This window comes from Drosophila ficusphila, unplaced genomic scaffold (genome assembly GCF_018152265.1).
Source record: "Drosophila ficusphila isolate 14025-0441.05 unplaced genomic scaffold, ASM1815226v1 contig_106, whole genome shotgun sequence".
NCBI lineage: Eukaryota > Metazoa > Arthropoda > Insecta > Diptera > Drosophilidae > Drosophila > Drosophila ficusphila.
In genome coordinates this window covers 12288272-12316210 of record NW_025063993.1, presented here as the reverse complement: position 1 = coordinate 12316210, position 27939 = coordinate 12288272, and the positions used below count along the sequence as shown (strand labels likewise).

General features: G+C 42.3%; 5 protein-coding genes across 6 annotated transcripts; 3 read left to right on the top strand and 2 right to left on the bottom strand.

Moving 5' to 3' along the window:
* Positions 1-41: 41 nt before the first annotated feature.
* On the bottom strand, positions 42-2787 carry LOC108093040 (organic cation transporter protein). 2 transcript variants are annotated; one of them, XM_017192947.2, is made up of 4 exons: positions 2640-2787; positions 1416-2233; positions 1138-1330; positions 42-1070 (listed from the first exon to the last, which is right to left on the bottom strand). In XM_017192947.2, exons 1-4 carry the CDS (start codon positions 2738-2740, stop codon positions 83-85), a joined length of 2100 nt encoding a protein of 699 aa, XP_017048436.1. In that variant the 5' UTR covers positions 2741-2787; the 3' UTR covers positions 42-82. The 2 variants fall into 2 exon arrangements, with proteins under 2 accessions (XP_017048436.1, XP_017048437.1); XM_017192948.2 differs by having other exon boundaries at positions 910-1087.
* A 690-nt stretch (positions 2788-3477) lies between these two features.
* LOC108093056 lies at positions 3478-6351 on the top strand. Its single transcript, XM_017192964.1, has 7 exons — positions 3478-3938; positions 4596-4719; positions 4825-4910; positions 4993-5151; positions 5655-5741; positions 5824-6055; positions 6131-6351. The coding sequence occupies exons 1-7, from the start codon at positions 3864-3866 to the stop codon at positions 6235-6237; spliced, it is 870 nt and encodes a 289-aa protein (XP_017048453.1). The 5' UTR covers positions 3478-3863; the 3' UTR covers positions 6238-6351.
* Positions 6352-15032: 8681 nt separating this feature from the next.
* On the bottom strand, positions 15033-18926 carry LOC108093272 (xenotropic and polytropic retrovirus receptor 1). The gene is given in 7 exon segments (XM_017193251.2): positions 15033-15295; positions 15589-15831; positions 16017-16186; positions 16425-16619; positions 16925-16991; positions 16993-18114; positions 18728-18926. Coding segments are annotated over 7 exon segments (2016 nt in total). The 5' UTR covers positions 18797-18926; the 3' UTR covers positions 15033-15145.
* Positions 18927-20061: 1135 nt separating this feature from the next.
* LOC108093115 (motile sperm domain-containing protein 2) lies at positions 20062-21135 on the top strand. Its single transcript, XM_017193057.2, has 3 exons — positions 20062-20321; positions 20382-20867; positions 20929-21135. The coding sequence occupies exons 1-3, from the start codon at positions 20234-20236 to the stop codon at positions 21078-21080; spliced, it is 726 nt and encodes a 241-aa protein (XP_017048546.1). The 5' UTR covers positions 20062-20233; the 3' UTR covers positions 21081-21135.
* Positions 21136-21438: 303 nt separating this feature from the next.
* Positions 21439-27595, top strand: LOC108093112 (motile sperm domain-containing protein 2). Its single transcript, XM_017193054.2, is given in 7 exon segments — positions 21439-21772; positions 22579-23064; positions 23286-23509; positions 25901-25973; positions 26281-26384; positions 26443-26775; positions 26829-27595. Coding segments are annotated over 7 exon segments (1977 nt in total). The 5' UTR covers positions 21439-21681; the 3' UTR covers positions 27495-27595.
* The last annotated feature ends 344 nt before the right edge of the window (positions 27596-27939 follow it).

The following is a 27939-nucleotide window of genomic DNA, read 5'->3' as shown; positions in this document are numbered from 1 at the left end:
TTAAAAAAAATGGTTAAGTTTAATATCAAACAGCTTTTAAAGAAGCATCTTATTTTTCTTCGATTAAAAAAAAACATTTAATTTACGTACTACTTCTTCCATAATTATAAGTTCGTATTACTTTTTCATTAAAGCTCTTAGTTTCGCTGGACGTCGGGCTCATTTCCCGGGGTACATAAAATGTTTTGCGATACATCCTGGACGATCGGAACTCCTCCCGTGACAAGGTCCTCAAACTGGAGCCCCGACGCCAAGTGGGGGTGCGTTGGGACTTCCTTGACCCCGGTCCACAGCAGGGTCCATGCCAGATCCGTTGGTTCTTCCCGAACTCAGCGCCGTCGCTTAGGGTTTGCGGGAGTTCGTGGTTAAGGGTTTCGGGCAGAAGCAGGGCCAATAATCCTCCCAGGACTCCCAATGCTCCCAATACAATTAGCATAAGGGAGAAGGAGAGTTGGGAGAGGTACACCACCGGTGGAGACATCAGCAGCGATACGAAACCCATCGTGTGGATAAAGGCCACTCCTTGAGCTCTCACTACTGTGGGCAGTATTTCGGCTGCCCACTGCAGTCCGATATTATAGCAGATATTGGCGAAGAATCTGCCAAAGAGCGCAGATACTCTCATGTATGTTGGATTCTCGAAACCAGCACCCATCAAGCTGAAAATTCCACTCAAGGTGGTGTAGGCAAAGGAGCACCAGCGTCGTCCCCAACGATCGAGAGTGAAAATCACGAGGATATTACCCGGAAACTCTATGGCGCAAGCGATGGTGAAGAACAGAAAGACATTCTCGGTATCCAGCACACTGGCTGCCCTCACATGTCCATCGTAAACCAAGGACATGGCCATCCAGATCAGAATCAGCAGGATCATATAGCGGGCCAATCGCTTGCGCTTGAAGATCGAGATCACGTTAAAATCACGGCCGTAGAGCTCCTCCTTGTAGAATTGGGTGCAGCTGTTTTCAAAGTATTGCAGGATGTGCGGCGCCACATACTTTTTATTTATTCTTATTACTCTTTTCAATATCTCCATGGCACTGTCGATGTCTCCCACCGAAACCAGCCAGCTGTGATCGAAAAACGACTAAATGGATGGGCTTAACTAATTTGTGATTCAATTTAGGCAGTACTCACCGTGCGGATTCCGGCAGGACACAGAAGGAGAACATCGACAGAATGATGGGCAGTGAAGAAAATGAGGAGAATCTTCGCCAATTCCCAGCTGCACGGGCAATCCAGGGCATCACCATCGTGAAGGGGGAGTAGAAAAGCGCCAATGATAAGTTTGCAACCAAGGTTCGGTATTTCGGACCCACATATTCAAGAACTATAAAATCACAGAGAGTTACACAAAAAATATAGATAAATTCGAATTCATAAGCTTAAAATAAAAATTATTTTCGAGCTCTTACCCAAAATATAAACCATCGTAAAGCAGGTATCATAGGAAGCGCCGACCAGAAATCTCGAGACTGCGAATGCGAAAAAGCTGTCAGAAAACGAGGTGGCCAAACTCCCGACAAGGGCCAGAAAACAACTGCTGACCAGGGCGGAAACCCGACCGCAGTGATCCGCAAAGTAGCCATAAGCCACACAGCCCAGAATCGAGCCCACGAAGAAGATCATCTGGGCATAGGTGGAGTACATATCGTCTTCGCACAACCAGCCAAATTCCATTGTGGCCGACTCATAATCCGCCTTGTCGAAGACATATCCCCGATTGCAAGGCATCGTTGGCAACGAGTAATTGACATAAGCGGTTGGATCGTCTGAAAAGTGTATTTTTGTGTAGTTGGTGTCGTACATCCGGCAGCGGCTAAAGGATCCATCCGTTTCCATCGGAAGGGAGAGCTCTTTGCGCAGCTCTTCGTTCTGGATTATCGCAAGTTCGGGAACAAAACAGTAGTAATCGTGGGGTGTCAAGGTCAAGAATATCTGTCCCAGATACACAAAGGCGGTGATAAAGCAGAACGGAATCATGAAAAGGAACAGAATCAACTGGAACCAACCGAACTCGCCGATCATCGGCAGGAGATCATCAAAATCTATATAGTCCTCAGTTTCCCACTCTCGTCGCGGCAATGATGTGTCCGATTTTATATGATCCCAAAAGGAATCCTGGGAGTCGTAAGCCTGCGGAGGCTCAAAATAACTAACCATAATCTGATCTTCTGATTCAAACGCTTGAACTCCAATGTTCACCTTCTCCGGCTCAACGGTATATCTCTTCCTATAAATTATTTAATAAGAATTCCATTACAAAAAAAAAAAATGAATGCCAAATTGATAAATTTAAAACCACGTTTTTCAGGATTCCCATTACAAAGAATTAGATAACTAGAATTGTAAAAGTTAATGGTTCTGGAAGTTCGTTTGGGTCACAATGCTAAAAACCATTGAAAACTTGGAAAAGTCTGACATGAAAATAAAATACTTTGAATGCAGTTTTATCAAGGATGCAATTACAAACGCTTAGAGACATGCCACTTTCCAATCGGGCTTAAATTGTAAAAGTCAGGGGTACAAGAAGTCAGGGTTTTCGTCTCCTTTGCGCAAACCATCAAAAACTCAGAAAAATTGGGCATGCCAGGGGGTCAAAAGATCAAAAAAAAAATATTTATGACATTCCTACTTACGTCTTACTAAGCTGCGCCTGCTCGCCCTGATCTCTTTTCCCTTGTTTTTCTGACCTCTCGACGTCTTCATTTAAACCATCTTGGTTTTCGTCATTTGCCATTTTTAAACAGGAGAAAAAATCCCAAAAATGACTCAGAAATCGTTGCCTCATGATTTAGTGTTAGCTAACAAAGTTGATGATTGAAATATCACTGTTCATATCTGTTAGTTACAACTTGTAAAAATCTTCTTTATTTGGATTTTCATTTTGGCAAATCATTATCATTGCGTAAACATTAATCCTTTTAAGACCATTTAATCAGCTCTGACTTGTTAAATTCCTTTCATTTCTTTAGCCAGATGACTTGATGCTTTTCCATTCGAGTGGCCTGGCTACTTTTGCTTTCATTTCCGATTCGGTGGCAGCAACTGGAGCACGAAATGGGCATTGTCATTGGACTCGGGCCGACGGCTCGACGCCATCATTCCTCTCCTGCGGTTGATTTAACTCAAAGGACGCCCGCAGAGCGTTTTCCACGTTAATTAAAAGCTTAGGCAAATCCAATCGAGAATTAATCCCGAGCAGTAATTTGTGGTATTGGCAGGACCAACACAGTTGTGCGGCTAATTGCATGAAAATTCGGTTCACCGCAGTCCGGATGCAAGGATTCTAAAACCGCCTGTTGCCTGTTGTTTTTTGCCAGGAGGCGCATGCGTGAACCCCGAAAATCCCCAACCCTTCGTTTACTTTCGAAGTTTCATTCATAAAACGTGTGCGAACAATTCGAAATTGAAAGCAATGAGGCATCCTGCGAAGGACTTCTAAGCCAGTCCCTATGCGACTTTCAATGACGACGGTTCTGTTCGGAGCTTCGCGTGCCGGAATCCCACACTTTGGGCCACATAAATACGTCCGGTTGTGCCTCATAAATCAGTGTCATAAATCTGAGCGCGACTGGTATATGGAATTATGTGTCAGTGTCCCGCTGGTGGCCACAAAACATCCTAGATATTTATCTGCGGAGTGGCAAATAAAAACACAGCCAAAGGAAAACAACTAAAGCAAGCAAATTAAACGTTTGGCGGGAAAATTGAGATAAAGTGGAAGAATCCCCGCGGCTGAAAGTGTAGAAAGTCGAGTGAAAGTGGCGGCAGCCGTTTCCCCGAAAAAAAAGAAAACATAAAAATCCTTCTTTTGTTGTCGTGCTTGGAATGTCCATCGAGGAGGCGTGAGCAGCTGAAAGATGGCCATCCTGGAGTCTTGTTGCTTCTGGAAGGATGTGCGGAGTGGCAGCTTCGCCTGTGCCATCTACACGTTGGTAGGTCCTTTCCCCATATGAATAAATTCTGAAGATAAGAAGTGGCCTGGAGCAGAGCAAATATATCAAAATTCCCTTGAACTTTTGAAGCCAAACGGCAAAGAGTCGAGTAAACTTTTTTGGCTTAACTGAACTTTTCAAGCATAAGCAGTCAAAACTTACTTTTTTATTAGGCACTTGAGCACCTATGAAAGGGATTTAAAAGCGACTTTTACCAATTAAATCAGAAAAGTTTAAATAACTTTGAAATTGACTTTAAGTTAAGTTTCACATCACAAACAAATGCTTTAGGGGGAGATTACAATTCACATCAAAATGGAAGCCATTGCTATTATCCCTTCAACACATTCATTTCCTGTCTCATTACACAAATTCTTAGCCCTCTTGTATAACATTTCCTTAATTGAAACCTGTCACAAGCCCAAATTACAATCATTCAGCACAAAAATTTGGGAAACACCCAAGCAAATATATTACCGAGTCAAGTTGCATGCTCCCTCAGCAATTACGGCACTCAATTGTCACTTGAAGGGGATTTCCGGGGAAAGGGAGAAGGACCTCCTCCTCTTAGGGGTTTTTCCACACTTAATAACCGTTTGCCTCAATTTCCGTGTACCTTACATGTTGCCAGTATTTGTTCTCCATTTTCCCACACAGGTTTACTTTGGCTTCTCCACGCTGATGTTTTTGTTCTACGTGCGCCAGGAGCAGGAATTTCTGCTGGGGAACCGCACTCAACCGGTGGGCGAGAGCCTCCTGGAGAAGGGAGATGTGACTGTAGGTGAGGCTGAAGGACACTGTTGTGTTGCGGAAGGACACCCCATCCGAACGCAACCTTTTGTTCCCTGCGAGCGGCTCAATTACGTGTGATTTATGCCCTTTGCAGTGACTGTGATATTCAACGTTTTGCTTCTGTTTTGCTCGGTGCTTATGGTTCTTTCGTCGGTCCTTTTGATATTGGGTCTGCGGCAGGTGAGTGTGCCGAGGTGTCCTTTGTCCCAATACCCCAATAACCGGCCTAACCCCAATCCCTCCCCCCTGACCGAAAATACAGAACAAGCGCCAGCTGCTGATACCCTGGATCTGCTTCATGCTGGGCGACCTGCTCATCGAGTGCTTGCACCTGGTGCACCTCTCCCTCTCCCGCCGCGTCAAGTTCGATCCGATAGTCGGTTTCATCTTCACCATGGACTTCTTCCTCCTGTGCCTCAATGTGAGTTCAAGCCAATTTAAAATATATCATGATTGTTTAACAGATTAACAAATTGTCTCTGCACTAAGTTTAACCACTTAACTTTATATTTATTTACATCATTTTACTTGTACTAAACAGGTTGTCAGAAATACCTTTACAATTTACCATTTGCAAAAGGTAGAACAAATACAAACATATATAAAAATAGCTGAATTTCAAATACTACAACAAACTAGAGTTTATAAAAATTTCTAAAGATAACCAGTACATAAATAAACCAAGGCTACAAACCATAATGATTTTAGAAAATAAATCAAGCTTACAAAAGAATTCTTGCAAACCCTGTGAAGTAGTTATAATAAATATAATGACTATGCGTTTATTAAACAATTGATATTTGAAAACGAAATCATAGAAGGTCCTAACAATTATGATTTTTTGCAATAAAAATTCCGTATTTAAGGATTGCATAGGGGTATCGATCCAGTTCCACTAACGCATTCCATCTCCTGCCCTTTCAGCTCTACTGCCTGCTATGTGTCATCTCGCAGTACCAGACGTTCCGGTTGCAGCGAGCGGAGCTGCGGCAGGCATCCTCCGTGGCGTCGGTAGGTATTCGGTGAATGTGTTGTGCCACTCCCATGTATGCTTACCTGCCCTCCCACCCCCCTGAAAACCGCCCAACCCAAGCCTATTGTGGTCTTCACAGCGGCCGAGAAATTAACGAAGTCGCAGCAGCAGATGCAGTCCGCGCAGCAGACGCATCAGCAGCAGAAGAAGAATTCCGGGCAGCAGCTGGAAACCGCAAGCGGAAATGGCAAGCGGCGTCGCATCCTTGGGGCAGCCAGTCCGCTGATCACATCGCAGCGGCTGACCAACTTCTCCACCATCACCGAGGAGGAGGAGCAGCAGTCCCGGACTGGTAAGCACCTTAGGGGTCTCCCCGCCAGGCGTATTTTCAATTAACTAAAAACGAACACAAATTCGTTGCAACTAGGCTTCCTTGCCGAGCAGCCAAACACGGAGCAACTGGCCCGAATTCCAATTATTACTCTGGCTTCGAGCCCGGCTCACTGCAGTGATGCAAGTGGCACACGTCACTGAGCCCAAGTTACGTGTTCTTGTCCCCAATCCCAGCACAGATTTAAGCAAGAGTTCTGATATTTTTACAAATTAATTGACCTGAGAAAGCAAAATAAAGAAGAATAATATTTTCAAGAGACACACTGTTGTGCTTTGGCAACATCTCTGTTACAGCTAAAAATACATGCAACCCATGTGAATGCCGGTGTCCAATGGAAACGGATTGGGCGAATCCAACTGGGGGATGCAACAAGATTCCAGGAAGTGCTTAGTGTCCTTGCCTTTGAGGCTCCAGGCCAAACTGCACTGCGCCCCCTTGATTTCTTCAGCTCGGCTGGGCAACTGAGAAGTACAGTCAAGCTTCCATTAAATGCATATTAATTGGAAATCTTTTATATGTTAAAAAATATTAAACAATATTAAAAAATATTAAACAGCTGAGACAAACTATCTTTTATTATTTTATTTTAATTATTATTATTAGTATTTATTTATTTATTTATTATTTATTTATTATTAGTATTAATAAAATACATCCTTCATTATATTCCCTCTAAAAAAAACGCAAAAAAGTAGGCAACGTTTTTACGTTTGGCAATAAATTTGGGAAATTAAATAATTAACTTATTTTATAGACAAAATAATATATATACAATATTACCAGACAAATTTGAATTATCTGAGTTCACCTGTACCCCCTGAGTAAATTCCGGTGCTTGACAATGACAACAGGATGTGAGCTCCGTTTAAGCCCGAATGCTTGGCAAAGCTAAACTATTTGGTTACTCAAGCTGATGACCCCGTGTCAGAACTTTTGAAATAATTATTCAAATGCTTAATCTTCACCGGGGCAGACAGCCCCAGGTCAAAACAGCCCTAAAACAACAAAGGACCAAGGGAAAGGTGGACTTTAAAAACCTAATTAGCTTTTTGAAAATGCTGACTCGACCCAAGAAGCATGGGTTAAGTGGTTTTATTTGCCGGATAATGGTATTCAAATTAGGCTTTAAAGACTTAATTAAAAAGAGAAAAGAATTTTGAGGGAAAAAAGTGTATCCAATGCAATCCATTTCAACGGGCAGGACTACAGACGTCATCAGAGCAGAACAGAGGCTTCATTAAATGGCACTTAATCATCGGGCTAAATTGGCACTGTTAATTAAACCCCCAGGTGAAGTTGCAGGGACAAATGACACCGGTGTGCTGCTACCTTGAAGCGGATGAATGGTTTAGGGTCTGAGCTGGCCATTTCGCCCGCCAGCTGTCGATGACAAAGAGTGGCTGCTGGAGAAGCCGCACAATCCGCAGACCGTTGTCCAGCTTCCTGACTGAAAAAGGCCACGTGGAGTCAGATGTTGCAGGCGCCACTGCTTTGTCACACTGAGAAAATTGAGTTATATTTTAAAGCAGTTTTTAAAGGTTTTCCAATTAATTTAAATTTATGTAGTTGGGGATAATTATTGAATTATTGAAATCAAAAACCATTTTTATTTAATTATTCATACGCATTAAAAGTACATTTTTATCAAGTGTAAAAAGTAATTTTTTACCTTATCCAAACACCTTGGAAGATTAAGGCTTTTTTTAAGTCAAAATCTGTCAACGTTTTTCCCAATTTTTCTTTATTTTTACAAGATTTGAGTGGTCAGCGTTGAAATATATACACACATGGCCATGGAAACACTATGGAAACTGCTACGCTAAGAGTCAGCGTAACTGCCACTGTTACTACTATTATTACTTTAGTGAAAAGTCACTCAAATATTGACATTGCCACAGGCAGCGACATACCGAACATTCCTCTGACCTGTCTTTTAAAACCGGCATGCCAAGAACATCTGCTCATTGGTCAAAGCTACAAATTTGGGAAAACAGAACTTAATGGATTCCTAAGTGGTGGAATGCAGTGTAAAGTCTGCTGGATAAATATCGGATTTCCTAGCAAATTCCTGCACAAACAAAAATCATTAAAAGCTTAAACGCTGTTCAATCTTCTTCAATTTATATTTTGTTTGACTTTAAGTCTTTAAGCAAACGCCAGCAAAAAGACAGCAGTCATAAAATATTTTATTTGTATCTGCCATCTTTCCGCATGTTAGCCTTTTTTGTGCTTTTTGGACCAGCATGAAATTGATTTAGAAGCCATGAAAGGCAGTTGTAATTACTCTTTGAAAAAGATTTTGATTTAAATCCAAACTATCGGGCTGGAAAAGCAAAAAAAAGTAATACCTGCGAAAATATGTGTAAATCCGCATAAATTCTTTTCATCAAAAAATATGAATTTTATTTTACCTCTGCCTTTTTATTTTAGCCCATTGAATAAACTTACTGACTGTTGTGAAGAGAAACAAATGCAGCAGTTGCGTTGCAAATCCGTGGAATTACTTTCGGCTTTATCCACAGCCAGCAGTTGGCTCGTTGCTCGGCTCTTAAAAGTTGCCATTGTGGGGCACTTTAGGGATATACATTCGCAACACAATCCCAGTTCCCAGAACCCAGATACTGGCTACGCACACCCACACACACACACAGCTGACAATAAACTCTCGCTTGCAGGCGGCAGAAACGCGCACGCTTTCTATCTAATTGCTAGGATGTCGGCTATCCCAGACTCTCGATGCCAGGATAATGAGTTTTCCATTAGCGCTTGAGTGCGGCGGGCAGTGGCAATATTTGCCAAGCGTCTTGACTGCTTAAGTGAAAATTTAATTAAGGCGTAAGTGAAATCAAATGAAATTCCTGTCGCCTTCAGCACCCGCAACTTCGGACACATTGACTGGCGTGCATTTTGGTGGCCATCGAATCGAACTTGGCGGGAAATGTATAAGCTTGTACGGCAAACTCCCATGCATGTTTGATGCGACCGTAAAACATGCAAAGTTTTGAAAATCCCCTCCCCTTTCGGCCGCAGGACCAACAGGAAACGGAAGTGTAACAAAGGACGTCCAACTTTGGCGAGCATGCATCGCGCCAAGTTCTCGCCACAATGGAAATCTCAAACTTCTGTGTGCCAAGCTCAGGAGATGAAGTGACTCGGATTAAATTAAATTTTAAATTTTAAACCCGCTTGATTACATCCTCCCGTCGCTCACAAGAAATATTGACAGCTTTAAGACAAGTTGAGGCCCAAGGACTTCAGTCTGCCTCCCACAGACTTTCAAACTCTGGACTTTCACTTGATTTATAGCGTATGACAAGAGGGTAAAGTTATGGATGTGCTGGTGTATTTTAAAAGGCACAAAGTAAACAGGCATTTTTGGGGCAACTTGACGCCTGACGAGTGCGGCTGCCAGTTTGTCACTCGCTTTATTGCGTATACGCAGCGGTGGCTGGCAAAGGGTCGATATGAACGTCAGTTGTCAGAAAATTTATGTAGATTTATGTGCGTGTGCTCGCTTAAAGCACATCAAACCCGCTCATGGATACGTGTCTATATACATTCAATTAGAAAATTAGCATTCAAATGAAGTTAATTCACGCTCGAGGGAGATGCCATAAAAGATGTAAGCATCCTAATGAATATTAAATGATACCAACAATTTGGGAATGAAATTCCTTCGGCCTATTCATGCCAAACTTTAATTGAAGCTTAAAATTCGTTAACCTCGAGAAGTCATACTGGTCCTTCAGTATAATACCCCCCAGGACAGACCATAAGTTCCCCGGCTTAGTGGTCATTTGGGGGCTTACAGATGACTTGTTTAACAAGGGAATTCTGCCGAGTGTAAACTATAAACAGCTTTGAGCATATCGGAGACTTAAAGCCGCTTGGCCGTTGCCACAGTTTTCCGCCTTTGAGGGTTTTCAACGGAATTTCGGCATCCACATATTGAAGCCAAAATAATTAGGACATAAGTCGGCAAAGCATTCGCATTAGGGGAAAACCGTTTGTCAGCAATAAATCGTCCAAGTAAATTATGTGGAAGAAGGCCCAGACATCAATCTTGGGACCTCCATAAAGCATCGGGCTTAGGTGACACCTCGGCGGGAAAATGCATGAGGGATTCTTTGGAAATTAGGCAGATGTCTAACATGTTGGAGCGATACGCTTGGAGCCACTTGAAGAGTCTTTTCACCCAAAAGCCTAAGCCATTTTTAATTGACCCGCTTTTTTACGAGCGGCTTCAAAGCGAAAACCGCGCTCTTCGAAACAAAGCGCAGTCCTTTTTCCAGGCTTCACAGTATTAGCATACAAAAGGGTTGGGATATTTTTCATAAGAAAACAAGGAGTAACGAGAATCCATTTCGCAAATAAGACCCCTCTTATTTACAAAATCTACAAGCAGGCATCTGTTTACCTTTCCATGAACGAAACTCTTTACCTTTCACATTACTCTTAAAGCTTCTTTCGAACTGAGTTTTTTGCTTGTCCTTTAAGCATTTCGTGTTCTTCTCACATTTTACCAGATTTTTTAATTGGCAGTACAAACAAAGAAAAATAATAAAATACCTGGCGGTTGGTCAGTGGGGAATCCCACATCAATGTGTTTGTTAAATGAAAATTGATTTTAAACGAATTTCTGTATTTATATGGTAACTTCATGACTGAGTTCCAGCATACCCATTTTTTGAGGGTTAAAGACAAACCGCAGGTGACATAGTTACCATGACAACTTTTCGCGGGTAAACAAATCCGTAAAGCGATTAATATGGCGGCAATGAATATGGAAATTTGAGCAAAAACCCGAACCTCGTAATTTAACTCAATTAGCCAGAAATTTAATGCCTTTAATTCAATTAGCTTAAAATAGAGTGGTTTACAAAAAAGCAAAAAATAAATGTTATACCAACATTGCGTAAATATTACTTAAAACTTTTTTAGCTGAATATAACTTAATAAAAATGTAAATTTCAAATTAACTTTACGTGTTTTGACAACTGAATGGACGGCTAGAATTCGCAAACTAATTTCAAGCGAACTAATTGTAGAGCAATAACAATAGCTTTTCCCCAAAGTTTAACTGCGAGCCAAGCAACGTTGTTTGTTGATCTTCCATTAGAATAGCAGCGATATAATTTTAGTTATTCCGCTTGTTTATTTTGTCGGCTGGCGTGTTTGCTTTGGAATTTCGCTGTCAAAACTTTTCGCTGACTGCGCGAGTGCCACTTGACATTTTGGCCAGCGGCTGGGGATGCCTTATCCCTCTCAAGGGAAAGTGAAGTTGACCCCTTTAAAGAAAGGTCTCGTCCTGGGAAGAACAATTCCATAAATGATAAATCGACTAAAAGTGCTTGGAGCTTAAGTACGGTTGACAATTGATATGGCTTGAAATAGAATTTTTATGGCGCGTGAGCATAAGAAATAAGCTTATTTAGCTTAGAGTCTCGCAAAAGCGCTTTAAGGATTTCAAACTGGTTATGAAACTCGCCGACTGGAACTCCCTTATCCCTATTATCTGCTTTCCGGTGAATTACAAGCCGGGGACCTTGAGTCGAATTATACATCCCACTCTGAATGGCTTTTACGTGTCCTTTGGGAGATATTTGCGGATGCCGCGTCCATTAGTTTCAATCAAATTTCATAAGCAAACAAACAGGAGCAATAAACGAATATTTATACATCGGCATTAGCATGCATGATAAATAATAAACATATTATAAATAGCTTTTTCCCCAGCAAGCAGTGCGGCCATCAATCAATGGCACTAAAGGTCTTTGCCTTCGCATCCGCATTGAATTACTCAGCACAACACACACAGTGCGGCCAGAATGGTATTGGCAAATAGGATTTATGCCTCCCCTTATCGGGTTGTCCATATATATTGGCTGGCATTAAATTTGGCAGGCAAAAGTTAAAGGCCATCAAAGCGTTTTGCAACTGGCAGGCCGTCAAAATGTCGTTTGCGGTTAATTAAAACTCGTGGCGCATTCGATTAGCATATTGAGTGGCAATATCCAGAATATTTCACTCCCACCTTGATGTCCTGCGCCATTGTCAGATGCCTTAAATTAATTAATTAACTTTCGATGTAAACATTTGTTCAATCAATGTTTCGAATGAAGTAAGCGCTTTTCTCGAAACACAGAGCGTTACAATGATAAATTGATGGCGTAAGTTGTTATTTTCACCCTGCCGGTTTTATTCTGCCCACAGTCAAATAGCGTATACGCCGCGTGGGCTCATGACCTGCCATTTGAGTGGCATTGCCCCACAGGTGTTGTTTTAATGAGTCAGTTGTCGGAACATGCGTCAGTAATCAAAGCATTCTGCCATAGAAAATTATTAGAAATGTATCTGGCAACAGGACAATTTTATCCCCGTTTGATTGGCAGCAAAGAGGCATTTGTTTGTAAATTTAAATTGAAAACAGAAAATCGATCAGTTTGGATAAACTTTAATTTGCTGCGGCTTAAAAGCGCACACGTCTCGTAATGTAGGCAATTCAATCACTTAATCCGTCAGCATTTGCATAGTTCGATTGCATTGTTGCTATATGTTGAAATGCATTCAGCCATTGCATTGTCACTTCGATTTCGGGTGGAATGTTTATTCATTTATCAGCACCCAGCGCAGATGTTTCCACAGTATACTGTATACTGTTTATATATAAACACAACCAAGTGGAAGCTAACATCGTAGCTTAAGGGCAATTGCACGCGTTCATCATGGCGTATACGTAACAAGTAAGCTTGAGTTGCTAAACAAAACAATTGCAATCAGGAACTTAAGCATGGATGGGTGGTAAACGCAAGGCCAGGCCGAAATTGTCAACATGGTATTACGTATACGCACGGTGTGTTAGCCGTGTGAAAGATTGCCGCCATTGTTGGGTGCTCAAACATTTGCCATCAGTTTTCCCTTTGAACCTATATACATGTGTGGGCTCCCCTGTCAAATCAAAGAAAATCTGCTTTGACAGGAGTAAAGCAAGCAAACCGAAAAAAATAAGCAGCAAAGTAGGTAAAAATGAGGCAGAGTCACATTGACATGTGAAAGTAAGCGTTGCGAAAGGCTTTAAATGCGAGTAAAAACATGAGGTAGAATGTAAGCATGCTTTTCACTTTCATCTGCCTAAAAGCTACAACCGCAAGGTAAAACAAGATACAGAGCCCCATTATCAAGGGGTTCATCTCGTGGGCTGAAAAATTAAATGTCGCTAAATAGGACCTCACACCCACACACTCAGACCGACTAAATATCCTCGGGCTAATAAAAACACTCCCAAAAAGGGTCCACTTATCGCAAAGACTCAAAAAAAATAAATAAAAAAAAGAAGCATCGAGCACTCGCCCGTAGGAGATTCCCATCAATGTGACATCCCAGGAGTGGTAAAAAGGAAATTCCTATCTGCGAGCCATAAATGGTTCCTAATGGCCAGAAGTTGCCGGGCAACGGATTCGCATAAAAATGTTTTCCCACCAAGGGAGCACTGTCTAAAAATATCGAATTGAAAGGAGTGCAATTTAAATTGAACCTTCACTTCACACAAATAAGCAACTGGTTTGTCGAGAACCCAAAGTCGTGATATAATCCTCTTTCGAATAGAACACTCAGCTTGTGCAAAAGTGGAAGAATAGAAAGGGCTGAAAACGTATTTACCTAACGAAAACCCAAAGCTGATAAACGTCATGTTGATTGCCAGATGTTACATTTTCAAATCAACCTTCGTGCCAGATTTTTCAGATTTACTCGATATTTATTTTCCATTCGCTTGTTAAAGCATCAACTGCGTTACACGGAAACACAAGTTTTATCAACTGCAAAACTAAAAAATTGAATCAATTAAATACAGCTTGACGTAAAAAACTGTCGAGAATATTTATAAGAAAAATAAGCGTCCTTTTGGGACTTCGAAAGGCTCTAGTAAAACTTTCTGACTGCAAGAAACACAAAGTTTCCGCAACAATTTGGGAAACTTTCTTTCCGCCCAACTTTGAGAGTTTTCCGTTTGCATTATTAAATTGAGCACATATTAAATTCAAGAACCATTTATTATTATCGCTATTTGTCCCAAAAAGACCGCAAAAAGTGGTGCCCGATGGCAGATGAGCAAAGCACATTGAGTTGTTGGTGGCTTGGTTAGGTACAAATAGAATTCGAAATGCTTAAAACTATATGCATAACTCACAATGTTGCCAAGTTTTTCTGCCATAAAACTCATACGACTGAAAAAAGTGAGACTTTTGATAAGGACGCAATCAGCTGGGAATAAATACACTTCAAAGTTGTATTAATAACAGAGAATTGAGGCGGGCAAAAACCGGCAACAAAACCAATCAATCAATCAATACACAGCAGCTGTGAACAGGACCTTTCAAACTCCCAGCGGTAACCCACGGTGAAATTCATCAAATTTGTTTGTCAACAGCGTCTACCAGTGGAATTTCTCGCAAATTTATCAGGCAAAAGCGGAATAATATTAATACAAATAAAAAGTCCCAGCACAATTCCCAGAAAAACAAACCGTAGCCCACAAAATAGGCTGAAGCTCAAGAAGTAAGCAGCCAGTTGATTGCTAATCGGTGGTCATCCATTTTTATGGTATCGCAAGCAGCACAAAAGCATTTTTCAACGTCATGCTTATATGGTTATGTCTGCAGTAATTACATATGCCAACGTTTACGCAAATTTTGCCATGACAACCTCAACAACCAAGCGGATAACATGGTCTGGCAAATGTATTTTTAGGCACCCGAAATGGCAGAACCAAATGTAACCGATTATTGTTCAAAGTTTATTGTTCAACTGTCACGCAAATTGAAGTTCTGCTCATCATCCATCGCCATGGGCCACATGTGGTACACAAATAGCACTGAAAAATAGAGTTGGTGCAACTTGCTTGCATTTAAATCCGAAAAGCAATGGAAACGGAATATTTCAGTCATTGTCCAAAAATGAAACTGCAGTGTTTTATTGGCATGAACTGAAAATTTGTGCACACAGAGAGTTGTTCATTGGGTATCCGCATCCGCATCCACATCCTTCTATTTACGAGCAAAGGTCCTCGATGGATTCTCCTTGGAGGAGGAGGCGCTGCTCCTGTTTGTTCTTCTTGGTTGCGGATTTGCCGCCAGCGGCTTTTCCACGCCTTCGATTCAGCACTCCATCCGTTTCATCCATCATGCGTAGAATTGTGGTCTGAAATTCATGGAGAACGGGATGGAGCATAGTTAATTGCTATTTTAAGTTGACGGCATCGCTTAATAATTTATTCGCTTGTTTTCAGTTCATGTGGCGCTTTATGAGGGATTTAAAACTAATGGGATACAACAGACATGTTTTAAATTTTCATTTTGGATAATAAATTGGGTAAATTATTTTGCATTTAGTTTTTGGATTAATTTAAATTTTATATACTCAGTATGCTATGTTTGTTTTTTGTAGGTTACTTTAGTGCATTTTGATTCGTTTAGTTTCCATTAAACACTCACCTGATCTGAGCAATCCATGGGTGCCACGGATATATCCCTCACCGCCCTGAACTTGCCCACGTTGTTCAGATGCTCGTTCTCCAACCGAAAGTAATTCCAAATGAAGCGACGGAAAACCTCCAGGGGACTGAGAATGGTCATCATTACGTCGCCCTCGATATAGCCGGCCTCAATTAGACTCATGGAGAGGGTCCAGCTGAAGCGCAGTATTAAGTCCTCAATTATGCCGAAGTAGTAGAACCACTGAGGAGAGCGAGGAGAAATAGGATCCCGGCAGAAGAGAGAGATAATGAACGATTTGAAAGATTGTTTTACGTGCCGTTCGGCCAAATATTTATCGTGGCCATTATTTGCGGGGGAGTACTGCCCCACTCTGGCTAACCAAAAAGGAAAACGGAAAATAAACACACACTGGCCATCCGACTCACCGTCGATGAATAAACGATTTCCTCACGCAAGAATCGATTGTCGCCCGCCTTCGAGTCGAACAATCCCCAGTCCATCTTGATGTCCCATGTGTATGCGTAGCAGGAGGAGAAGATGGCCGCCGTAATCCAGCAATAGAACCAAGGATTCTCCTTCGACAGCGGGTAGGTGTCTGTAAATCAGAAGGCACTGGGTGAGTGGAGTGGGCGGGTTTCTGGGGCTGCACGTGCCCTCCTGCCGAAAATACAATTTACATGAATTTTCGGCCATGAAGACGGCACTAATTGGCACTGGACAGTAAACAGCACGCATAATGGCATCGTATATACGTATACTCGTATATATTTTTGCACTTGCGGCTACGTTGGGATGGCCTAATGAACCCTCGACCGCATAATTAATCCACTTACCCGTGGTCGTGTGGTATTTGTGGGCGAATATCACCACGAAGAAGGAAGTTGCATACTTCGCTGCGTTCACCAAATGCGGAAATGACTCCTTTGTGTCGCGGTATCGGCGGATGCACTGGGCAAACCGGAAGTAGGCGGGCAAAATGGCAACAATGGGATGCAACAGGGACACATACTCCACGCAGTGGCTGGCGTCTGGGGAGGGTTTAAATAATAAAAGAATGGTGGTAAATTAACCACTTTGTACTCGGTAATTAAATCATTCAACACGGCGATTCACGGAACTCAATTTAAATGCTGGCGAGCATTGTTTGTTTTCGCTTATATAATGCAAGTACTTTTTCAACACGATGTTAACAGGAAATGTGAAAAAGTGTTGAAACAAAAATATTTTTAAATACCATGTTGACTTCTATATATAGAAAGTTCGAAATAATAGACTATAAATAATAAAGTAAAGCAACTTAAAATAAGTTTCCCATAATCTTGGCTATACTCACCCTTTCCAGCTTTGTGCCACGTGGGACTGCGACCAAAGAAGCAAATCAGGAAGGGTATATCCAGAAAAAGCTGGCACCATACTGTTCAGCTGATCGGCCAGCCAGAAATCGGCAAAGTTAACGAAACAGAAGGGCGCCATTATCACGCGTATCAACACCCTCAAAGCCCAAAATCGGGCTTCGTGATGGAAAGTCTTTGTGGGATTAAGTAGAAAGGCGGCCATCAATGTGTAGAGGCAAAGTGGGGCAGCATACTGTGGAATGCCCAGCGGATCGCAAAAGATATAGCTCAGCACGGCACAGGCCCAGATAACTCCAAATATCGATGCCACCTCCATGATGTTTTGCTCGGAGAGATGATTCCGTGGATCCAACTCGAAGATGAGCACGTGATTCACGCCGGACGATCGCCATCCGTAGACATTGACGCCCCAGAGGAAGAGGCATTCGATGATGAGGAAGGGAGCTCGGAACATCCGCATTCCGGCCCGCCAATTCTCGCCAAATCCGTAGAACATGGCCGCAATCACAACCGTTATGAAAAGGACAACAAAGGCGCCGGAGAAGAGACCCACTTTGAAGGTGGTCCAAGGACTCTGCTGCTCACCCAGCGGCGGAACCCTCAATCGCTTCATGGCCCTCTGTCGATCACCTCCTTCGATGTCCTGCGTGACGGCCTGCTCCGTTTCCTGGATCAGCCGATCGATGTCCTTGTTGGTGTAAAAGTGAGCCGCCTCCACGTGATCCATTCGCCAACGTGCTCCGTAGTCCACACTGAGCAGCTTGTCGTGTTTCTTAAGTATCTTACGGAAACCCGTGAAGTTGAGGTTCTGATAGTTCTGGAGCAGTATCAGCCCCAGGTAAAATTCACTAAATGCCAACTTGAGATCCTGTATCTTGCGCGCCGGCACATTCTTCTTGCCCAGCGGCGTTCGCCTCTTCCAGGCGGGCAGCTTCTTCGGATGCCCCATCTCCAGGGCCTCGGTTAGTTCGCTTCGCAGACTGCCATATTTGCGGGTCGCCTCGGCCATCTTCTCCGAGTAGAATGTGTTGATCTTGGCCAGCTCCTTGTCGCAGTAGTGGAAGAACTCCTCATCGAACTTGGCGAAGTACCGCGTCACCATCTCCCGCTCAACGAGCTCGGCGGACGGAGACTGTTCGATGGCTGCGTACAGCATGGCCTTCATCTCCTGAAATAAATAAATGAAAATATTTATAGTTATTTATAAATTAATTATAATATAATTATAATATAATTATAATATAATTATAGATAAAGGGATTTAATCAAAATGATTGAGTATTATTTGAATTTTAATAAATCCTAAATTTCTTATTCGTAAAATATGTAAATATTTAATATAAATTGAAAATACATATTTAAAGTGGTTTGTGTTAATTTTTTTTAGAAGAAATAAAATTGTTCTACAAAGATTAAGATCAAAATCCATTATTCTTAAAACAAAAGACCTCTTAAAATTTCCTGTTCCTTTAATCTGGTCCCCACTGTAATTGTACATTCCCTTTTCATTTTGGCTTTCGTTTTCCCACCCTTTTCCTTCACCGCCCCATCCTCTCCTCCGATTTGTTTACGTCCGAGGAGAGCAAAACAGAAAAGGCGGTCCAACAGGGCGCATGCGCGTTGAAAGCTCCGCCATTTGACAGTTGCCGCGGACAGCTGATGGGGCACGTGACGTCACAGCTGGCAAAGTGACAGCGCGGAAAAGCACACTCGTCCGTGTATCTGTATCTACACGGATACAGATTTTTCCGCACCTTGAATCGACAATTTGCGGCACTCACCTCGTAGTTAATGTACTGCTTCCGCCACTCGGGCGTTATATGAGCGGTCAGATGCTCGGCGAACTTCATCTCGGGGATTTTTTTTCGGGGGAGATCTCACAACTGGCTGCACTGCATCCGCATTTGGAGAATCGGCGAGAGGACGTGGTCGCTCCAAACGCACGTTTTCACGTAAACATCACAACTGGGCCAGAAAAGTTCTGGGATGTCAGATGGTCCAAATGGCGCGGGGTTTTCGGGGGGCGACGAATTATAGAGCTTTCGATATGTAAATGCTTCGGTTTTGTTTTCAATATCAACAATAACAAACGCGCAACACATATTCAGTTCAAACATTGATTAGATTTTATTGAATTATCTTATTCATAAAGTTTTCTGATCAATTAAAATGTATGAACTTGGCGCGATGAACCGGCTGTTTATTTCTACTTTATACACAAATACAATATAAACATTTCCCAGATTTGTTTCGATTCCAGCTGGTTAACGCAATAATTAACGCTAGTTAACTAATAATTAGTAACTGCTGGGAACCCGTTGAAATATATCAATAGAACACCTTTGAACTTCCTATCATATCAAATACAGAAAAATAAATTCGAATTGAGTCATACTTTTATACTGATAACTAATTATTAGAAAAAAAAAATAAAATCAAGAAAATATCAACTTGTAACGATGATAATAAAAATTGCATAGACCCCCCTTAATCCCTCTATCAGGTCAATAAAAAAAACCCCAGCTAATTTCGTTCATAAGTTTGATTAGATTGATTGTGTGCTATTTCTGAACTTATATACTTTCAAGAATGTTTTTGATAAGTTCATCTTGTTAGGAACTCAAGTATATTACTGTTATAATGGCCTATAAGGTATCTATTACAGCCACCGCAATCAACGATTGTGGGATTAAAGGGGAATAAATGAGCTCAGTAGACTTAGTCTGCTTAATCGAATCAAGGCCAACCACCTGGAATTTCCATTCCTCCTTTGCAAAGATACCTGAATGTATGTATATAGAGTGGAAACGTCATAGATATCGCCAAGAAAACCACAGCCAGAGGCATAAAAATCGAGTTCCCGAAGACTCACCCGCACAAACCATAAACATTTCCAGTTCCCCAGTTTGTTCCGCTTATCGCAATTGACTGAGGCCCCCTCATTGCCCCCCGGCTAATGTGTTTTTGCTTTTCTTTTATATTGATTAAAGAACGGGCGGCAGTGCGGTTGGCTGTGCCCTTTCCCCACCCGCATTGACTCATTTACATGATCGTCTGGAATACAGAGCACAATTGGAGAACAAGTAAAACGCTCTCGGCGAGCGGAACGCTGAGCGTTTGGCTGTCAGTCGTTGACTAGCCCGCTCACCGGCCAGTCATCACGTTCCCAGATTAAGAACAGTTCCTCCTGAAACTCTAAAGGGGGAGATAAGAAATATAGATTGATATAAATTTAAAGCCCCCTGCAGGGGATATTTCAGTTGGTCGAAGTAAATCCAAGCAGCAACATGCCTTCCGATGCGGAACCCACTGCCTATCAGATTGGCCAAGTCAGGAGTAGCATTCTCGAGAAACTGGAGAAGGAGCCACCAGCTGGTAAGCTATAGCAAAAATAACTACAATCTTATCTAATTTATTTATAAACTCCGGAAACAGAACCATTCCATCCCACCGATCTGAAGAGGATTAACGACAGTGACCTCTGGATCACGAAACTTCTGCAGGTTTATGAATTCGATGTGGAGAAATGCATCACCAGATTGTGGGAAAACCTTACTTGGCGTCAGAGCTTCGGGGTATACGATATCAACGAGACGAACCTAAATCAGGAATACCTCAACGATGGCTCCATCTTTGTGCACAACAAGGATAAGGATGGAAAACCCCTGCTGATCCTCACCATTAAAATGCACTCGAAGAGTCGCAATCAGGAGGACCTCCTGCGAATCCTGGTTTTCTGGATTGAGCGATTGCAGCGCGACTCCAACTTGGACAAGATCACCCTTTTCATGGACATGACTGGCTCTGGACTGAGTAACTTGGATCTGGACTTCATCAAGACAATTGTGGGCGTGTTCGAGACCAGATATCCCTATGTACCGAACTATATACTGGTGCATGAGTTGCCATTCCTTTTAAATGGTATGAACTTGGGTTTATTTTTAATAAACTCTATGCTAATTAAATAATCTCCCATTTTTAGCTGCTTTTAAAATCGTGAAGACCTTCCTGCCCGCCGAAGCTCTGAAAATCCTTAAGGTGACCACCAAGAAGGACATCGATCAGTATGTGGACAAGGACAACTGCCTGAAAATCTGGGGCGGTAACGACGACTATGTTTATAAATTTGCCTAAAGCTTGCTACAAATTTTGTAAATTAGTGTAAATAATACGATATTTATTACCGGAATCTGCCGTTTCACTTGAGTACTTCACAAGAGAGCTTTGGAAGCTTTCGGTAGCACTTCCACTCAAGTTATTTACCCCCAAGTTAATTGTAATTCCGGTGGCATACCCACCGCCCACACGATCACGTTCCATTGCAGAAGTGGGTGGTTGGGCTGCCCTTTTGGGAGGCCCATTATAGCGCCGCCGAGTACCAGGTGCTCCACATTCGATCCCGCACGCCAGCCGACTGCCAACGATCGTGGCGATATATTATATATCTACGTATATACTCCGATCGTGGATAGCCGCTGCGTCGACACCGTTAGCCGATTGTTCAGTTAGCCGCTCACGCTCGTGGAACGCACTTGGACAGCTCGCTAATTCCCGCTGTTCTACCGGTTGTACCTTCACCTGGCTTTCGATTGATTTGTGGCTCAAATCTAATCGCAGTGAAAGTGGATTTCTGATTAGGATTGGAGCGATAGGCGCCCTTCGAACGGAATCGCACTTCAATGCTCAGTCTTTCGACAGTCTCGATTGGTTACGAGTGCGTGAACTAGCTGTCAAAATGGGCATCAAGGTGAAGGAGACGACTCCCGAACAAATCGCTGAGCTGCGCGAAAGGTTCAACAGCAAATATGCCTCTTCACCGCCAGCAGGTGAGATAATTCAAATCGCACGACGGCTACAAAGTGCAACGTTCAGCTGAAAATGTTCAGAGTGCTTCGTTTTATGATCACATATAGTATATTCCAATAGTTGACGACTTTATATTCGATAATTACTGGTAAATATAGCCGTGTTCTGTTAATAGTGTGCTAATATGATTCACTCGGTTTAATTTGTTTGTAGTGCAAATTCTCCGATTAGTCAATGAATAAATTAAACAGCCCTGCCTAGCTAAACAGTTAAGTTGCCCCAAGTGCACTCAAACGAAAGCTTTGAACTTGAGACCGAAGCTATAGCCACCTGGAGATACCTATATTTAGAAATCGCGTATAGTATATGGACTTCCGTATAGCTGGTTATCAGTGGCAAAAGGTTAAGTACCCGAGGCCAAAGTGTACGCGATAAATAAGGGTTCAGGTTCAGATAATGGGAAATAAATTATAGGTACTAGTATTTTGCAATCTAAATACGTTTCTTCTAATAAAAAGTAGAACACACTCCCATAAACCAACCAACCCTATGTTGTTATCAACTCGTTATCATTCCATATTCAAATTCTGTCACCTCTTAAGTAAACATAGATTAGAAATAAACTTGTGTAGTTGAATACTCTTTGGTATGAAATAAAAGTTTTAAGAGTACAGCTAAGTGTCAAGAAATCTACTGTAACTCCAAGCGAGTGGAATTTATAATCTAAACATTATAGTTGCTCAGGGACCTAATCGCTTGTATAAACACCGATAAGATTCTAATAATCTTTGGGTTTATTTATTTATTTTTTATTATCCGATGTCAGCGCCCTTCCATCCAACTGATATTGATCGCATTCGCAACGATCATCTTTGGCTTCAGAGATTCCTGGAAATGCACGATCTCGACATGGATGCATCCTTCGCAAAATTGTGGGAGACCTGCGTTTGGCGCCAATCTTATGGGGCTAATGATCTTGACGAAAGCCAGCTGAACCAGGAATACCTAAAGGAAGGTTCGATTTTTGTCCACAGCACTGATGTGGATGGAAAGCCTCTGTTGATATTCCGCGTGAAACTGCATAGTAAGTCCAAGAATCTGGACGAGCTGATCCGCATCGTAGTTTACTGGGTGGAGAGAACCCAGAGGGAGCGGCACTTGATCCAGTTGACCATATTCTTCGACATGTCCGGCACGGGATTGGCCACCATGGATCTGGATTTTGTCAAGCGGATTGTGGAGACTTTCAAGCAGTACTATCCCAATACCCTGAATTACATTTTGGTTTATGAGCTTGCTTGGGTACTTAATGGTAAGTACTGAATTAATCGAGTATTAAGTTTAATGAATTGCTTCTATTAAAAGTATTTGTAATTCCTAATTGGTTCAAGCAAAAAAACAAAGGTACCTCCCACTTGTATTTACCACTTATCGATTTCGATTACGATTAGACAGTTGCCTATTTACATTCACCTTTGAACTTTTCCAAAACATTAACCGTGACCATGACATCGTCCCTATTCTCCTTTTTAGCTGCCTTTAAGGTCATTAAGGCCCTGCTGCCACCCAAAGCGGTTGAGATTTTGAAAATGATATCGAAAAAGGACATCAGTCAGTACATAAGCAAGGACAAATGCCTGGCCAGCTGGGGTGGCGAGGATAACTACGAATTTAGCTTCGTGCCGGAGCCAAAACAGGTTTCATCCAAACCGGTGGCCGCAAGTGCCGGCGATGATGAGCAGTTCGCGGATAAGAAGGTGAGTTACTGGGTTGGAAACAAGTTATATACTGGTACGAGGACACCAACATAAAACAGACTAAATCTCGAGAGTGGGGTGTGTTCCCTATGACACGACTGCACCCGGAAGCGAGGGAGGTTCATGGGTCGCCTAATTGCTTTTTTCCCAAACCGCACGCGAACCAACTCTCTCCATAATTGATTCACATTCTTGGGACGTATTGATTTAGGGTGCGCTGCTTGCGTGTCCTGCGTGAGTCGCCTTTGGCTGTCCCCAACTGACCACTAAGCTTACCTCAGCGAGGTTCGGTCCCAGAGCACTGAGAGAATTTTATTAGTTAAAGAAATATGTACCCAAGTTGATTAGTATTATATTATTATATTATCTTCTGTAAGTTTCTTGTGTATAGTAAAATATTCAAGTCGTAATTAATATTTTGCTATAAATTTTATTCATCTTGTTTTTCTAACATATGTACTAGGGTTTATGGAAATTAGCAAACTATTATAATTTTTAAATTTCAATTTGTAGATATCTTTCAAATACTGTTCTTTCTATTCTCAGTGTAGCTGCTCATTTCACCCATTGCTATTTATAGTCCTTTATTTGACATATTGCTAAACTTTCTGTTTCTGGCTTGGGGTCACTTTGGTTAGCGGTTGGTCAGTTCCGAGGCCCCAAAGCATTGACCCGAAAAAAGTAGAACACACATTGTAACAGGGATTATAGCATGATTATGTGTGTCTCGTACATATGTGTATGTGATTCCCAGAGCGAATATTATCCGGCATTTCAGTCACACCCACTCAACAACACACTCACGCCCACACACTCCCACACCCTCCCACTACGTCATCGTTTAATGCACTCTCTCATTTGCAACGGCACTTTCATTTACAGTTTGAGTTCATTTTGCGGCAAGCGGGAGCAGCAGCAACAACAACAGCTGGGAGAAGCTGATCGAGAGAGAGCGAGAGAGAGAGAGGCGAAAGCTCTGGCCGAAAGCTCTTGGCATTTCTTATTGGATGTGCTTTTCATTCAGTTGTTTTTTCTCATTTGCGCGAACTAGTCACAAAAACCCATAAAGCAACCTCATATTACGTTCAATTGTTTCGATATTTGTGTTATTATTATGGAAATGTGCAATCTTTAATTGTTATTAACAAACAAGCGCCCAAACAAAGGAAAAGAAGAGAAATCGGAGGAGCGGAAGCTGCATTGTTATTGTTTTTGTACCAATTGATATTCATTCTTCGAACAAAATGCCAAGGGTAGGTGTGTGCGTACGTGTTTAATGTACGGTGACCTCTCGCTAAGTGTTCATATTCATTACATTGTTCTCAAGAAATCTGTGTCAGTCCTTTAAGAATCAATAAATCATTTATAAACCTTCAAAATTCGATGTACTCAGTGGTGGAGCGGACTTCATCCGGTTAATTACATGTAAACATATCGAAAGCTGACTGTTTGTCATCGTGATCATGTGTGCGTTACGTGGAAGCCTAAACAAAAGAACAACAAACTCGCAATGGATCGAATTGTTTTGCTATTCAAGACATTTATTTAACCCTGCAAATTTGCTTTTGTACGAAAAGACAACTGTTGTTTATTCAGTTTAAATCAACAAAAGGAATTCATTATTTTAAATTTCTGTCAGCTGAACCGAATTCAGTAAAATGAACCAGTAAATGGTTCCATCAATCAAGTCGGGCTTAAGAAGCAAGATTTATGTTTTTAAGTGTATTAAAAAAATGTGCGAATTTAAATTTGATCTTATGCCGCCATACCGATCCATGGCAAGGTTCTCAACTTAAGCTTTAGAAATAAAATTAAAAATAACGTTAAATATTGTTCAAAATATAACACGCTAACGCGTGTTGATAATCCCCTAAAGCGAAGCTTGTAAATCCACCGCTTCAGGGTTGCCAGCTGTTTTTTTATTATGGTGTCTGCAAATTAATTAAAAGAGCAATCTTAAAGTCCGACTTAAGTTATATGTTTAAAGGCTTAGTGAAGAAAGCGGATAATTACTCTGAGTGGCAACTGGCGCATGAGACCAATGTCTGAGGCCAGCCGTTTCAATTACGTGAGTTGGAGGCTGCACCCGGAGGACAGATAAAACAGCCAGATAAAAATCGTAGTTGCAAAGCTCAATAGATATAGACGACCCGCATATAAACACCCCTCATCCGACTGAAAACCAACTGAAACCAATTCACAGGCGACCTCCGGTACAAGTGGAACCTTCGCCAATAATGCCAGCTCAAGGGTGCCAAGAATAGTGGGCCGCCCCTTGTGAAAATGACACATAAAAGCACGTTCCAAAAGGGGCTGATTATGGGGGCGCCGCCAAACCATTCCACTCACCATAAAAGACGGTCATTTCAATAAGTTCTCTTTAATCGACAGGTCACATTTGCCAACACAGCTCCTGTTGTGCTCAAGGAGTCGAACATCAACGAGATGCACACTCCATCCGAGGGTAAGAAAAACCCCTTTAAAAACAAATATTGTATAACAATCACTCTTAAGATTTTCTCACATTTATCTAGTTTTTTAATATACAGTATTAGCGTATTTCCAAACCAGACTTTAAACTTTACAAGATCCCCCTCATATTAACCAACATTGCTCATAATGTCACAAAAATATATCGTAGCAGGTCGCATTATTTTAGTTCGCTATTCTATTTAAACCTAAATTTTTTGGTCCCCACCAAAATTTAAAATATATTGTTAACGCCCCTTTTAATACCACGAGGGTGCCATTGCACTTCTATTCTTTGTCAGGCATGTTGCAAGTTTGTCCGAAGGAGTTTGTCAACTTTAGCTCCAAGAATGCGATGGCCACGCTGAACCTCAAGTCGATTGCGGAGTCGGTTGTGACCTACAAGGTAAGTTAATCATATAGGTATTGTATAGTTCTGGAATAACACGGTTTTATCTTTGCAGATCCAAACGACTTCGCCGGAAAAGTTCCGTGTGCGACCACGCTGCGGGTTAATCCAGCCCAACCAGCAGGAAAGCATTAACATATGGCTGAAACCAGAGCACCAGCTCAGTGGCGAGAGCAAGGATAAGTTCCTGGTGATGGCCATGGTGGCGCCCGACTCGGAGTGCGGCAGCTGCGATGTGGCCGAGCTGTGGCGGAGCAAATCCCCCTCGGCGGGGGACGTGGAGCAGCATCGACTGGTCTGTCGCATTGAAGAAAGCAAATGCAAATCGGAACCCGATTGTGGGAACAAAGCTAGTAAAGCCAGTGTAAACTGCAAGAAGTCGGCTACTGTGAGTTTTAAGTCAGAAATATTTAAAGCACATGTTAACATTTCTTTTTAAAGGCACAAGACCCAGTATCGATGATGGAACGCCAGTTGGCGTTCACCCAGAACCTGCAATACGTTACGCTGGCGCTGCTTTTGCTGCTGTTCGCGGGATTCGGATTTCTGATGTACCAGCAGATGGGCCACCACACCGGCACTTGTGCCAAGTCGACGGCGTACTCGTGCGGCAAGCGCAAATAATATTTACTTTCACCGTGTAATCTGACCAGGCAGGAGCTTGACGATGCCGCTCGCAATATCCACAATAATAACGACTACGATTGCCACGACGACTGCCGCGAACTAGAGAACTGCGCTTGTGCTTTTGATTTGATGGATTTGGGTCTGGAGTGCGCAGATACGCTGGACCCGTTCGATGGCGAGTGCCTGGAGATCCTCATCCAGACGTATTTGCAGCTGTGTCGCAGCTGTCAAGGCATCGACGGCGATCGGCAGCTGGGCGGAGTGGCTGCCGGCGGCCATCTGCTGGGACTCATCGCCTTCGCAAGGAAGCTGGTGCGCGTCGTCCTTTCGCTGTCGTTGCTGTGCGGCATCCTTTTCATGAGCTTCTACCTGGGCAGCAACTACGGCGGCAATTCCACCTCAACCACCACCAGCATCACCACCTCCCTAGCCGCCGTCGATTCGGGCAGAGGCAATCGTCAGCCGTGTTACTACTCGTAGTCAAGCCAAAATCCTTACCTCTGTTTGTTTACCAGAAATAGCAATTTGTACCAGTTTGACCCTTGCCAGATATATAACATTGCAAGTCGCATCGAAAAATATTTAAACCCTTAGATGTACTTCATTGGTTTGCACATAACTGCCTGGCGATTCGTTTGCTAAAGTTTGAAGGGTCAAATATGACATTAGTTTCTCTGAATTGTACACAGATTCCTTTGCTTGCATTTTTTGTTCCTCTTTTGCAAATCGAGCCACCCCTAACGTATTCATATTTATATATCTTTTAGATCTACGCTAAGAGTAACAGTTTCGTGTTTCTTGATATTAATCGAGTTTTGAGTAAATGGTGTCCCACGTTTATTGCCCAAAAACCCTTGCGGATATTTGTCGGTCATCCCTAATTTTAGGAACCCCCTCCTGAGCCAAGAATTTATAGTACACTGTG

Coding starts and splice junctions, on each gene's coding strand:
- LOC108093040 (XM_017192947.2), bottom strand. CDS start 2,740: ATGGCAAATGACGAAAACCAAGATGGTTTAAATGAAGACGTCGAGAGG. Junction 2,234..2,639: donor CAGGCGCAGCTTAGTAAGAC/GTAAGTAGGAAT, acceptor AATAATTTATAG/GAAGAGATATACCGTTGAGC. Junction 1,331..1,415: donor TACGATGGTTTATATTTTGG/GTAAGAGCTCGA, acceptor GTGATTTTATAG/TTCTTGAATATGTGGGTCCG.
- LOC108093056 (XM_017192964.1), top strand. CDS start 3,864: ATGGCCATCCTGGAGTCTTGTTGCTTCTGGAAGGATGTGCGGAGTGGC. Junction 4,911..4,992: donor TGATATTGGGTCTGCGGCAG/GTGAGTGTGCCG, acceptor CCGAAAATACAG/AACAAGCGCCAGCTGCTGAT. Junction 5,742..5,823: donor AGGCATCCTCCGTGGCGTCG/GTAGGTATTCGG, acceptor GCCCAACCCAAG/CCTATTGTGGTCTTCACAGC.
- LOC108093115 (XM_017193057.2), top strand. CDS start 20,234: ATGCCTTCCGATGCGGAACCCACTGCCTATCAGATTGGCCAAGTCAGG. Junction 20,322..20,381: donor GGAGAAGGAGCCACCAGCTG/GTAAGCTATAGC, acceptor CTCCGGAAACAG/AACCATTCCATCCCACCGAT. Junction 20,868..20,928: donor GTTGCCATTCCTTTTAAATG/GTATGAACTTGG, acceptor TCCCATTTTTAG/CTGCTTTTAAAATCGTGAAG.